At 42.0% G+C, this 13,870-nt stretch overlaps 1 protein-coding gene across 4 annotated transcripts in view; it reads right to left on the bottom strand.

Moving 5' to 3' along the window:
- Nucleotides 1-329: 329 nt before the first annotated feature.
- Nucleotides 330-13,870, bottom strand: part of sws (patatin like phospholipase domain containing sws) — a 130,589-nt gene continuing 117,048 nt past the window's right edge. The window contains exons 29-33 of one of the 4 annotated variants that reach the window (XM_084587921.1): nt 10,781-10,929; nt 8,425-8,679; nt 5,223-5,310; nt 2,570-2,628; nt 330-1,043 (exon numbers count right to left, since the gene is read on the bottom strand). In XM_084587921.1, the coding sequence (XP_084444047.1) occupies nt 993-1,043; nt 2,570-2,628; nt 5,223-5,310; nt 8,425-8,679; nt 10,781-10,929 (602 nt within the window). In that variant the 3' untranslated portion in view covers nt 330-992. The remainder of the gene's footprint in view (nt 1,044-2,569; nt 2,629-5,222; nt 5,311-8,424; nt 8,680-10,780; nt 10,930-13,870) is intronic. The other 3 variants (XM_084587923.1, XM_084587919.1, XM_084587922.1) reach the window with 3 other exon arrangements.

The following is a 13,870-nucleotide window of genomic DNA, read 5'->3' on the forward strand; positions in this document are numbered from 1 at the left end:
GGAAAAGTAGGTCTTACTACCAGCTTTATTTTTAGAAGGCATCAAGGTATTCACTTAACAAAACAAATAGCTGCAGTATTGCTGTAGAAAACTTTGTTGGCCAACATTTTATCACCTGCAACCATTCGGACATCATCTGTGAAGTAGTCTGTGAGGATGAAGCTGATGTAAACCAGCACCAATCCTCAGTCATTGCGTAATCGGTCATTTGTGGAAACTTCCTTGCTCTGCAATGTGTGTCATATACAAATATATACATGGATATTTACAAAAACACTCTGCAGGTTGTTTGCGGTGCCTTTTAATGATCCTGGATCAGGGACAATAAAAGAATTTGATTTGTCAATTACATCCTGCTGGTCATATAAAAGTTTTCTGGCAGTTCTGCTAAATTGAATCTTTGCAGCAGAAAAGCATGTGTGACAGAAAATACAAGTGCCAACAGCTGGCGAAATTTGCTGGAATAAAGCAGAAACAAATTCCATGAACACAGAAACGGGTCAGTTGGCAAGCATTTTATTCAACTGCAGGCCGTAGTGGCAGCAGTAAAAGCTTCGTTTTTCTTTTTTACGAAAATATAAACTAGGACATCTATAGGCCATTGACCAAAATTGCATTGGCGGCTGAAACATCACAAATAATCTAGTCCGTCCGTACGACGGGAAGCTATACTTAATATTTACAAAAGTAAATCGAGGCACGGGGACACAAAACACCAGGGAGTGGCGCCCATAAATACAAGCTAGTATATATACAGTGTACACTGGGCCACTTCTGACTAGGCTCTGTGCACAGCGCAGAGGTCAAGCCTGGCAAAATTCCAACCAATGACCATGTCTTGAGGTTGCCATCAAGCGCGAGAGAAAGACTTCAATTGATATGTGTCTATGCAGACGTATGTGTATCAAAGATAAATTAATTCTACACTACAGTCCAGTCCATGTGCACAGCTGCGAGCGCCTCTGCACGCCACACCACGGCAACTTGCTTGCTTATAGCGTGACTTCACCAGCTCCCGGAGTTGGCTCTTCAGGTTCTTCATCCTGCAAAAGGCATGCCAGACAGCAGTTCTCACATCCTGCCATCTCCGCATTCTAGGCCTGTGCAGTTGGGATACGTGACCACAGATGTGTGTTGGACCTTAGCGCATTATTACACATCACCCATGTTGAGAACTGGCACACAACTTCAAATATTGAGGCTGCTGATATGTCTTCGCTGTGCAGAATTCTAGCAAATCGAAAAGAAAACAAGCAACCACATGCAAAGAAAAAAAAAATGCGGAGGTAGCATAAGCTTCTTTAGCTCTGCGGCCACAACAATGTAAGCTATCTATACGTAATGTATCCATGAGCCACACCACCCATAAAAACACCCTTTTGTCAAAAACATTTCTTAGGTATGTCACAATTTTGTACAGCTGCCAAGATGCAAAATACAAGTGCACCGACAAACACACAAGGGGAAACTACACGTATGAAATGTGTGGGCGGAAGCTACTTTTATTTTTTGCCACTGAACCACTACAGGGACTGAAGACCAAACAAATCCCAAAGCAAGTGTCAAAGCAATCGATTAGCCCCTCTCCTTATAATATGTATGCTGACGAATAGGTGCTCGGCTAACGGATCCAATATGTCTGCCGACCAATGAGTGCAACGCTGAGTCGGTTTCAGACTGGTTTTGTGATAGAATCATTCCATAATTGGGCCCTTGGTATCAAACGCTACTCGCCACCACATCCCTCAGCAGAAACTTCAGCTGACAAACCTTCTACACACTTGCAGAAAAAATAGGCAACAATAGGTGACTGAGGTTTATTGATTTTAAAAAATTTGCTTTATGCAATCGATGACCTGAGACAAGCAAAGCCATCATTTTCATCATCTTTTCAGGGTTGGAACCAGCTTGTTTATTTAGGTGATGATATACAAATTTCCACAAACTGCTGCCCAAGTATGTGTGGCCCTTCCAAAAGCCTGAAATTACAGCTGTGATAGATGAAAAAACACCATGCTTTGCTGAGGAATGCATGCCTCCTGACATTTCTATGCATTGCAATGAATGCATTTAAATTGCTTTCCGCAAATGCCTATCATTCTACAAACCTTTGTCTACGGCTGTGACCTGTAGCTAAACTGTAGTGTAAAAGAGAACCTAATACAGAAGTAACTTCTACAGCTGCTCAGAACATTCACCACAACTCATCCCGTAAATTTCATTAATACACCTTCTTTTGTTCAACAAATCAAATATTAAAAAAAAAAAGAAAAAGTAGATAAGTAAGAAAATCAACAGCAAGGACCACAAACACATGCAATGATATTCTGCCTTCGTCTTCCTCTAACTGCTCGTATAGAACATTATTTCATTTCATTTCATTTCATTTCATTATTTGCCTGCTAACATAAATGTTAGCAGGCAAATTTCAAACAATACTAAATCAATATGCTCCTTATTCAAAACATTTCGGGCAAATATTTAACCAGTTTTATTCAATACCCTCATGCACTGCACTAACTAGCGTAAGAACAAAAAAAAACAAATGAAAATAGCAAAAGCCACTCACCTTTTCTGTGTCTGTGATGAAATCTTGTTCACTACATTCATAGTCGTCTTCATCGGAGACTGCAAAACATGCATGCGTTTGCCATAAGCAAGAAGTGTAAAAAGCATGCTAAAAGGCATCCACTGCACGACTCTGTGTGGAGCCAAACAATTTAAGCGAATAATTCTCATGCAAAAAATAACAAAAAAAAAAAAGGGCACCTGACTGTGCATCTGTGCCTACAGTAAGCAACAGGTGTAGCCAAAAATGAACTGCTCAACTAATGTGCAGATACAGTAGACTCCCTTTAAGATGAATTCGAAGGGACCAGAAAGCTTGTTTGACTTATCAGAAGTCAGTTTTAACAGAACTGCTCTTGAAAAAAGATACGTAAGCATGCTAGCTAGGTATGTACAACATTACATCGAACCGATCAACAAAACAGCCTTTAGGAGAGAGAATATTTGCAAATGAGCATTTATTGCAATAGAAATAGCATTGGGATCATTCCATGCCAAAAGCGCAAGAGTTAGAGCCTGACCCTCTGATATTTTTCACAAAAATGCCAGACTTTGTATGGAAATGTCAAAGCATGGCAAAAAAATTTTTCCATCAAATGACAGCTCTTTGAATTTTCAACCTAGCTAGGTCTCCTCAAATATTTACAAAAATATGGTATTCCTTTTTCTGTGTGTGCTCAAAGTTTTTATGAAGATTGTACACAGGTTGTGCTCTTTAAACCATGCAGCATCAAGCAATTTTATATTTCCCGAAGAGAAAATAAGGAAAATCCCTTTTGCCAGTTCAATAGAAAGCCACAAACTTCTTAAAAGAAATTGGAGAAGGTCGAGAGCAGGCTTTGATGCATTTGGCATGGATATAACCGACTGGTCATATTATTTTTCCCTATAGTCTCATCTTTCTTGCCGTTTCCAACAGGGGCTGCTATTTGCTTTTTTCTCTCAATCTGATGCTAAAAGGTGACCAAGCCAGATCTCTGCAGCGCAGCGCGATAGTACCCAGCCTTTTTCACACTGGAAGAGTGTTCCCCCCAAAAAAGTATGCTCCTGCAAGACAGTTTCCCCGCATTTTTCTCCAATGATGCATAGCAGTCATCTTGTGAAAGCCGCCTTTCTTGTGCAGAAGCATGTCACATATTTCACCCCCCACCTCAATAGTACCGCTCGAATGCCCCATGTGTGCCACTGTTGTACGGTCGCCGAAAAAGTTCATCCTGACCCGAAGGGCACGTGAAATTAGCACACTGTACACCGAGTCCAATGGGAAACCAAACAATGGTCTCGCATTGCTCATCTTATTCGAGAATTCACCTTAACCAAGCTTATTTTAATGAGAGTCTACTGTATTAAAACGAAAACCAATCAACTAAAGCGCCTAAAAAGGAAATATGTTAATACTGCGTGTTCTTTTTTTTTCTCCTTCCCACTGGGGACTTTAATAATTAAGATTTTACAAATACTTGCACGGCTCCTCCAATAGAGTAGTGTCACTGGCCGCTTCTGCAGTGGAAAGGAGGAGAAGTTTGTACTAGTATCATTCACGTTCTAAAAGACTACAGGTATAAAATTTGGGAATGTTTCAGAAGATGCCATGGCACAGCATTTTGCATGGGGATATGATCACTGGCTTTATGCCCGTCATCCCTGTAGGACTTGGACACAAACAGGTAGCAGTGCATTCCCTGAATTAGTGAACGTGGATGGAAAAGGGAGCGAAAATACACGAGAAATAAGAGGGCACGGCTGCAGTGTGCCAACAATGCATCGCCAGCAGGATGAAGATCGGTCATAAGACTGCAGCAGGTGAATTATTTCCCTTCCCCCCCCCCCCAAAAAAAAAAACAAAAAAAAAAAAAAAAAAACATGCTAGTTGAATATATAAGCTATCAAGTCTACAAGGGACTTTTCAACATAATATCAAGTGCGTCAAAGAAAACATCCAGCAGCACAACTTATAAACCACGTTCAGCGATTTGTGTTCTTCCTTTTTTTTTTCCCATAGTATAAAGGATACAAAATCTTGGAAAGGCGTGAGGCTATAGCTACTTGTGCATAGTGATAAAAAAAAAAGCCCCAGATGTATCAATGTATATAATGCTAGGTGCTGGTGGAAGTTTCCACCATTTACAGAAAATTTTAGAAAACTACATTATACAATGCATTCTCCTCTTTTTTTTTTTTTTTGCAAAACTTTCCCCTCGATTTTCCATCACCACCCATGCCGAAGAGCTAAAAGTTCATGACTGCATCTCTGGTATGAGGCAATTCTCGTCAAATACAAATGCCAGCTCCATTTCGATGCTTTTGCTTTCACACAAAATGTCAGCTTCTGCTTGAGAAAATTTCCTCATGACACAAGCAACAAGCAGACAGGGTGGTTCACAATACATGTGCTACAGAACTCACAACTGTGCACATGTCAGTGCTTATGAATGGTGCAAGGATGCCCGATTATGGTATGAGCTCAAGGATAGAACTGTGGTACAAGCAAACTAACTCTGAAGCAGTCCTTCGGCCTCCTTTTTTTTGTCTGACAACCCAACCTCATCTAACAGTCATGCTCCCGCACACAGAAAATGCTCCACACGCTTTGCACAATTAATCTGGACAACTTTTGTAACAGTGCAATCAGCACCATTTGGTCAGAGACATACCTGAGGACCTGCCCTTTTGGGGCTGCTTGATGGCACAGACCATTTCGGCCAGATCTGTGAAGGTGGTAGGGCGGCCCTCCTTGCCAGCCTGCAACACATGTGGTCATTGGTTGGGGTGCGTGCACATTCCAGAGTTGATGGCAGAACCTCCGACGCATATATACACAACTTAAAAACACCAATCATGCCACTTAACCGGAGTAAATTAAGCAAGCCTAGTAGTTTAACATCACCACAAATATTTGTTCAGCATATTCACACATAATTGAAGCACCGATTTTTTGCAACACTAGGAGAATATTATGAGGGATATTTATGTCAACCTCTGGCAGAGAAATCGTGAATAGTATCAAAAAGCGTTTAGCTCCGGATATATATCTATGCCTTTCTACACGTGGTTTGTGGTTTGGTTTATGGGGTGTACCTAACTTAATCCCAAAGTAAACAGTCATAATTTTAAACTGCATAGCTGAATCACACTTTTTTTTTTTAATAGATGGCAGTTGTCTCCTATTTGCTAAACATAGAAAAGGAACAGCCTGTGTGGATTCAGGGTGGCAAAAGAGCTGACATCAGCTAAAGAGGAAAAATCAATGATGAGTGGAGAACTGAGTGAGGGACAGGCATATTTTTTTTTTGTGCACCACTGCAATGTTCTACAAAAGCAAGACCCAGCAACAACCTTCAGTAAGTTTACATCACTGCCCCTTCTGAATAAATGTTGCCCTCCTTACGGAGTTTCTGAGCAACTGGACTGCACATTCTAGAGAGAGCAGGACAGATAGCAAGTTATCACCTCACTTTACACATATAAATGACCACTTGCAAGGAAGAAGATGGAGAGGCAATGCTGCATTCCACCACCATCGCTAGTTTCCCACGACTAAGTTTTGAGCTTGAACTCTAGTCGTTCCACTCAGCACTAACCTAGCTGCTACCTATGCTCATCACCTTTCCTTTGTCAATAAGTACTCTCTTGGTTTGGTGGATGTGTGGGTCAGTCTTAAGCACCATCACCCTGGAACCATGGAACTCCAAAGCAGCACATTACCCACTACAATGCGTGGCCGCACCAATTACGACACTGTTTAAGAAGTTGATGCTTTAGCAATACAGGAGAACTTCGGTGATACGAATCCTACGGGGTCATGAAAAAAATTTGTATCATCTGAAACTTTGTATCATTGAAACAAACAAAAATCAGTATGCAGAAGTAAGGGAAAAGCATTCAAGCAGACCTGTTGAAGGCTGCATGGCCACAGCTCGCCACTCGTGGCACGCACAGTGCAACAGACAATCGCAACGTTGGCAATGTGTGGACTGCACACCTCCGCAAACTTCTCACAACGTGTAGAGCATGACAGGAGACCGTGATGTCTGTGATGAATGGGACGCGTGCCGCCGCAAATCGCTCCTCGTGCGTACAGTGCGACTAGCAATTGCGGAGTAAGCGATGTGCTCGGGCCATGTGTGACGCCGCTAACTGTTCCCAGTGCATGCATAACTCGTTATCATGGCGTTGGCGACTAGTCGGATGCCAAAGCCGCAAACTTCTAACAGCGTGTAGCGTTCTACGAGCAATTGCGGCGGTGGCAAAGTGCAGACCACACGCCTCTGTAAACTGCTCGCGGCGCATGCAGCGTGGCTGGCGATTGTGGAGTCAACAATGTGCGGAAGTGCATATAGGGCTCAAGACTGTGGTTAGTGTGTTCATATCATCCACAGTGGCACAGGAGGGAGTTCGGAACACCCGAATTTTCGCACACTGTACACCATGCACCCTGGCCATTCATATGAGCCAGATTTGTATCACCGAAGTTTTACTGTAATCTGTTTCCAGATAACATGAGTGGCATGCTTCCTCATCTTTATGAAAATCCTTGGAACATACTTTCTCACCACCACTACAGAACACAATTTGCCAAAAGCGCTTGTGTTGCTGGCATTGAAGTGCTCTTGAAGTGACCTGCACACCTCTTCCATGTGACTACCATATAAACATCCTATCTGCAGAACAGCACTTCCAGCATTGATTTCAGGAACAAAAGTTAAAGTCTAAAACAAGCCTTAGCGCCACCCATTTTAAAGAGCAGACAAAGCAGTTTTGCTCATGCCAATCCTCTTTTCAGTCCTTAAGGAGCGGATGCAGCATGCTGTGAACAATGCAAATCAAACTGATTCCCTGTGCCTACTACAATAAGTGAGTCAGCAATTTTAGGAAAACTAGAAATTTGTCACAAGTCCATGGTCTTTAACAATCTTTTAAGCTGTTCTAACGGTTTAGGTACAACCGTTCTGCTTAGAAGATGAGTTCAATTAGGTCACTTACAGGAAGACTTGCGAAGTCACAATACTGCAATGAACACTCATCACTCAAATCATACCAATGCATGCATATTATCAAAAATATATTGCTATAAGTGAATATTAATGCCTGTTTATTCTTCCTAAGTAACAACCAATCTTCAAGGTCTTTGTTTTTTCCCCAATTCAGAGCTATACAAGGTTTACACTGTTCCACAAATGCAATTCCTGCCCCGCCGCGGTGGTGTAGTGGTAAGACACACGACTACTGTGCTGGAGTACCCGGGTTCGATCCCGACCGCGGTGGCTGTGTTTTGATGGAGGCGAAATGAAGAGGTGTCTGTGTGCTGTGCGATGTCAGCGCATGTTAAAGATTCCCAGGTGGTCGAAATTACTCCGTTGCCCTCCACTATGGCTCCTCTTTCTCTCTTTCCACTTTCACTCCCACCTTCCTTCCTTCCCTTACGACGCGGTTCAGGTGTCCACAGAAACAAGTGTGACAGATACTGCATCGTTCCCTTCCTGTGAACCAATTATTATTATTATTATTAACCTCCCACAAACAAATATAGCAAAACTTCGGCATCCTGACAACGTTTTAAAGGATCAATAAATCGGTCACCATACTGCATGGTGCCACACTCACAATTCAGGCTTAAAGTAATGTGCCAAACAATGCCCAAACCCTTGACTCAGCCTCCAAAAGAGTCTAGAGGCTTGAAAATGTTTTGGTTGGTGAAGACTATTTATTCCTGTTACAAGGCCTGCAGAGCTTACCCCGAGTGCCTTCTTGCCACGTAGTGAAAAAAGAAAAAAAAGAAAAGAAAAACAACAACAACAATGAAGCAGATTAGGCAAGATGTTTGTGGGATGTCAGCTAACAAAGACATTCACTTGCCTTAAAAGAGCGTGCCTTATCCAGGTTGAGGACAGAGCGCAGCGTGCGCTGGCCGGCCTTCATTCCGGCGAACAAGGTGCGGCCATGAACATAGCCCACCTCCATGATTTCATCAAAGGAACCAAACTGGAGTGTTTTGTAGCGATCAATGGGGGGCCGCACATATGTGCAGTAGTCGCTGGACTTCACCTCTTCCAGCTGACGCACACAGCTGACGTACGCCAGACGTGACTGGATCTCCGGAAGGCTTGGGATCTGGAAAGGGAATGAGCAATTTCGTTATGTGTTACATCAGCAGACGCTTTTTCAGGCAGCTCAGCTTTCAACGTTGTTTTCTTGGAAACGAAAATGTCAGTGACAGTGCTCTGGAAAATAACTCTCTCTCTTAACTGTTCTATTTTTACAACATACTCTTGCTTCAGGCAGCTCAAAGTGCCCAAAAAGCAGTAGGCCAACTCAGTGTGTTTAATATCCTCAAGCAACGTCAAATAATTTTTATTTTTCACTACTTTCGGTAGTTCTCCAGCAAAACGTAATCACTATCAATATGAAAGTGAGCTCTTTCCTATCAGCCATCCAAGGGAAATAAATTTTTTTCCTGGCGTGATGACCACTTATAAAAAAAAAAGGGGGGGGGGGGGGGGGCAGTGAAGGATAGGGGAACAAAGGAGCAAGCTACATTAATGCACTTTTGTTAGCCTTCTTGCAAATATGGACTGTAGAAGAGTACTTATCCAAGTAGGTTATGCCTAAAGTGATTACCTTACTATTTCTGGCCGTATACCTTTTGGGTACCTAAATGCATTCATATCTGCCTTGCAAAAATACCAGCACATGAGCCGCAGAACGAAACCACAGGATACCGCTTGACAGCGGCTAAGGAGCACAGTTTTATGCACAGACAATAACACAGAGTAATAGCAAATATGAAGCTTTACATAAGAACATAACAATCTAGGATTTCTGTGCCTTCAGAGCTATGAGCAGATTACGCTTGCACGGTTTGTGGGGTTTAAAGTCTCAAAGCAACTCTGGCTATGAGGGATGCCGTAGTGGAGGGATCTGGATAATTTTCACCACCTGTGGTCCTTTAACGTGCGCTGACATCACACAGCACACGGGCATCTTGCTTTTCACCTCCATCAAAACATGGCCGTTGCAGCCGAGATTGAACCCGGGTTGCCTGGCTCGGTACTCAGACGCCCTGACCGCTAAGCCATCATAGCGAGGAAACACAACTTGTATAACAATGAAACATTGTTGTGTGTCGTGTTTATGGCAGATGACCTAAGCACCAAAATTAACGTTTAATGTGCTTACTTTGCACAGCTTATTCAGAAGCGTGGTTTCTTTTAAGATATTGTGATGCTAAAAATGTTTACATTAAAAATTTTTTCGCATACTTGTGCTTTTCAATGCCTAAACATGACGAAACATTTTCTAGCACTAAGCTCTCCATCAAAATGGGGGCACAGTTGTCATTAGTATATGTCTTCCTGTCATCATAAATGCCATTTTGTGTGAACTGTGCCTTTATACTGAGATATTTCGGCTGAGGCAGACCGACATACAAGAAAGCCCACCAAAAACCTTGTTAGCATAAGGGGTATGTTAAAAGTTTACATAAGCAAAAAAAAACTTTAAATACACATTGTATTTACAGTAAGCAGAAGAGACAAGGTAAAACGCCACCACGGGGGTGCAGTGGTAAGGCACCCGGCTTCAATCCCAACCGCGGCAGCTGCGTTTCGATGGAAACGCAACGGATCCGGGTGCTGTGCGATGTCAACGCATGTTAAAGATCCCCAGGTGGTCGAAATTACTCCGGAGCCCTCCACTATGGCATCCCTTTCTCTCTTTCCACTTTCACTCCCACCTTCCTCCCTTTCCTTATGGCGTGGTACAGGTGTCCACAGAAATAAGTGTGACAGATACTGCGCCTTTCCCTTCCTGTGAACCAATTATTATTATTATTATTAGAATTTAGAGTACATGGTTTGGTAATGGCTCTTGCAGTTTATTTCGCATGAAATTTTATCAAGCATGCTGGCCAGCCACAAAGAACAAAATTGCCAAAAAGGAGCAATACAGTTCTGGTTAGCTTCCATATACTTCTCCCCAGAAGAAATAACAAACGAGTGCTGACACTGAAATATGAATGGACATCAGAAAGATTTATTGGCAATTTTGGACGGCCTTACTGATATCTGAAGAATAAGGCTGCTTTGTAGCTCTGAAAACTGCGCAACGTTAGGTAAACTGGGCATGAACAAACGAGGCAACTCGTTTCTGGGGCCTCATTCGTTTAACAAGAGCATCACACTGGAAAATGACAGAAAGAAGAATAGAACCTTGCCTTGACTGTGTTTGAAATTGGATTCCAGCGCTTGAAGAGAAGCCACCAGCCACTCAAGCAGTCACCATAATTGGTGAGGTCGGTGTCATCCTGGCTGCCCACGTCAACAGCTATGATGGTCTCGGCACCCATCTCTCGCATTATGTCAGCTGCAAAGATGATAAAACAGCCCCACAGTGTCCATGAAAAACTTGCAAGACTTTTTCTCTGGGGCAGCGTGTTACCTGTCGACGCCCATAAAAACCACACCCTTTGAATGAAACAAAATGCGTGACCCATCACTGATGAGTTCTTGCACACTGTCATACGCTAGGCTGGCCTCATAAGTTCTTGGCCCAACATACAAAGAGTGCATGCACTAATGAAAAAAACCAACAAATAATGCAGGTGGGCTTTGAGAATGATGCCCACAAAAAGACAGCAGGTTAACAGCGTGCAGGTCCATTTGGCAACCAGCAGTAGACAGTGCTTTGCCCATTCTGTTCAAAACTGAGAAACTAAAAGCACCCCCTTCAGGTATGGGGATGCTTCAACTCAAAGCACAGTAAAAAAACGCAAGGTTGCACAGATATTCGAGCCTTGAGGTTATCAAATCAAACAGTACAGCATTTGTTGCAGTTCTGCGCGAACAGGACCGCATGGAAACTCTAAAAATTTCCCAAGTATTTTGAAGTTGTACAACGTGAACAAATTTGATCCCACTAGCAAACAAATAGGAAGCTCGCATCAAGTGAAGAAGTTGCATTAAAATAGGGGAAAAAAAAAAAAAAGCTCCAGATTCAGAAGTGTCATAAATTGTGCATTCTCTTTTTCACTTTTGAAAATGTGCTACCATCCCTGTTTTCCTAGTCTAAAAAGTCTGCAGATAAAGGTAAAGTGGTGACTGAAAAATCGATGGCTTATCTACCGTGTGCAGGACGTTATCAAAGCTAAATGCTGTGGTATTACATGAAAGGCAGCCTCTTTCCATCAGGAGAATGCATCCATAGCAATAGCTGCCATCCATTCTCGCACCTTTTCTGCAATTGACAGTCTGACACTGTACTTACCAGACCTTGCATCACTGGATATTCATCTGTTCCTTAACATAGAAACAAAGAAACAACTTAGGATTCATTTTTCCCAAAGATAGTAACTTTGAGGTCACTACTGACTGCAGCATCTCTTATTTAAAAGGAAAATGCTCGACTTTCTATTGTTTCTTTTATGAGGATCCAAGCAGTAGAAAGTTGAAGCTGAATGAGACAATGTTGGTATTATCAGTTGAATTTTGTAACAAGGGAGCAATCACTCACTGAAGTTAACTCAAGTGCAGCCATATGGCGACAAAAGATAGGCAAACAGCTTTCATAGAAACTTCAACGAAACTTTGTCCTGATCCCAATTTAAACCCAGCTAGGACCCCTGCCAGCTTTCTTCTGTAGTCAATAACTGTGCTTGAGTAGTACCACACGGTGTCGTACTGATTATCATTTATCAAAGCACACCCTCAATACGAATCTACAAAAAGATTTACCCAAAATATTAAACCAACACTGTTCAGCTTTATAAACTGGCTCTCACCCTCCCATCCGATCTATTAGCCGTCCTAACTAGCTCAGTTGGTAGAGCGACTGCCTCGAACAGGGTGGGGGTTCAGAGTTGCAACCCCGGACAAGGACGACTTTTTCTTCAACTACAAAGTTCCTGTGAAAGCCATAGAGCTTTCATTAGTTACTGTATGGCCACCCTTAGATGGATGCTGAATAATTACTCCTTCATAACAAATCAACTCCACCTAATGGGATTCTCCTAAACTTTTGACCAATTAGTTCAAATTTCCTTTTGCTGCTTCTGTATGATTTAGGCCAAGAACTTATGTGACAATGCTCATACAGTCACAACAATAAAAATAAGAAATTTTTAATTTAGAATAAAATAAAAATAATCACTATTGCGACCGAGTATAAAATATTTCAGTCAGTAATTTTAACAAATATATCAATAGCTCTGCACGGCAGGAGTATGCACCACAAACCACTCACATAATTATAGTGAAAGAACAAAATAAACCGAAACACTCTCAAAGTGCACCATGTCCAGTTGCCCTTCAATAACAGAATCTTAAAATAGCAAGTTGGCTCATCATTTGTTAGCACTTCAACTATTTAGAAGCACCGCTGTCGTCCCCCGTGAGTGGAATCAGTGAATTCAGGAAGTGTATGATGGGGGGACTAACTGATACCAAATTTTAAAACAAAACTGCGCAAGGGGGACAGGACATAGGAGAGAAGCAGATAAGATGAGCGCAGTACTGACTGTCTCTTTCTTGTGTCCTGTCCCCCGCGCTGTTTTGCTATTAAGAATCAGTGTCCTCAGATGCTGTGTGCTTTAAAGTGCAGTTAACACAACTGAAACTTGCATCTGCTACCCTCAAGATGAACGCCCATTACACTACCTGATGATGTTCTAAATAGCAACCTTAACAATGCAGACTGAACTGAAGCAGTGACAATTTTTACTCAGGACCTTGCACCTAAATTATAATCATACCAGCTTCATATGAATAAAAAGAAAAAAGTGCATACGAATTTGTACGGACTCTATTCAGCTGGATCCTGCAATAAGTTGTGCAGCCCAGGGACCTTTGTTTACTTTCCTGAAGACACAATGTACAAAATGTCTGGACAACACAAACCATTCAATGCTAATTCTTGCATTGGCATGCTGACTAGCATTACACAACACCAAACAGCTTAACGTCACTGCATTGTATCGTTTAAAATGAAGAGCAGAAAAGAAAAAAAGGAAAGCGAGTGCAACTTTACGTATTCTGGGGCTCTTCCAGCCAGGCAAGAACAGTGGCAAATAACAGCTGACCTTGCATAATATGTGCGATAAAGCACCTCCTGTGCTCTAAATCCAACAGCAGTTTTTCTAGAAAAAAAGGGGACTAACATCTAGAACATGAAGGAACATAGTAAAAGCTAAGCACGTTTACTAACTTCCTTCATGTTCATATCAGAGTTACTCGACTACACTAAAATGCGTCAACAAATGTCTTTTAAATTAGTAATAACTAACTTTTTATGGTACAAAACCACTTTAAAT

This window comes from Amblyomma maculatum, chromosome 1 (assembly GCF_055883805.1).
Source record: "Amblyomma maculatum isolate TAMU_Amacu chromosome 1, ASM5588380v1, whole genome shotgun sequence".
In the NCBI taxonomy this organism is placed as follows: Eukaryota; Metazoa; Arthropoda; class Arachnida; order Ixodida; family Ixodidae; genus Amblyomma; species Amblyomma maculatum.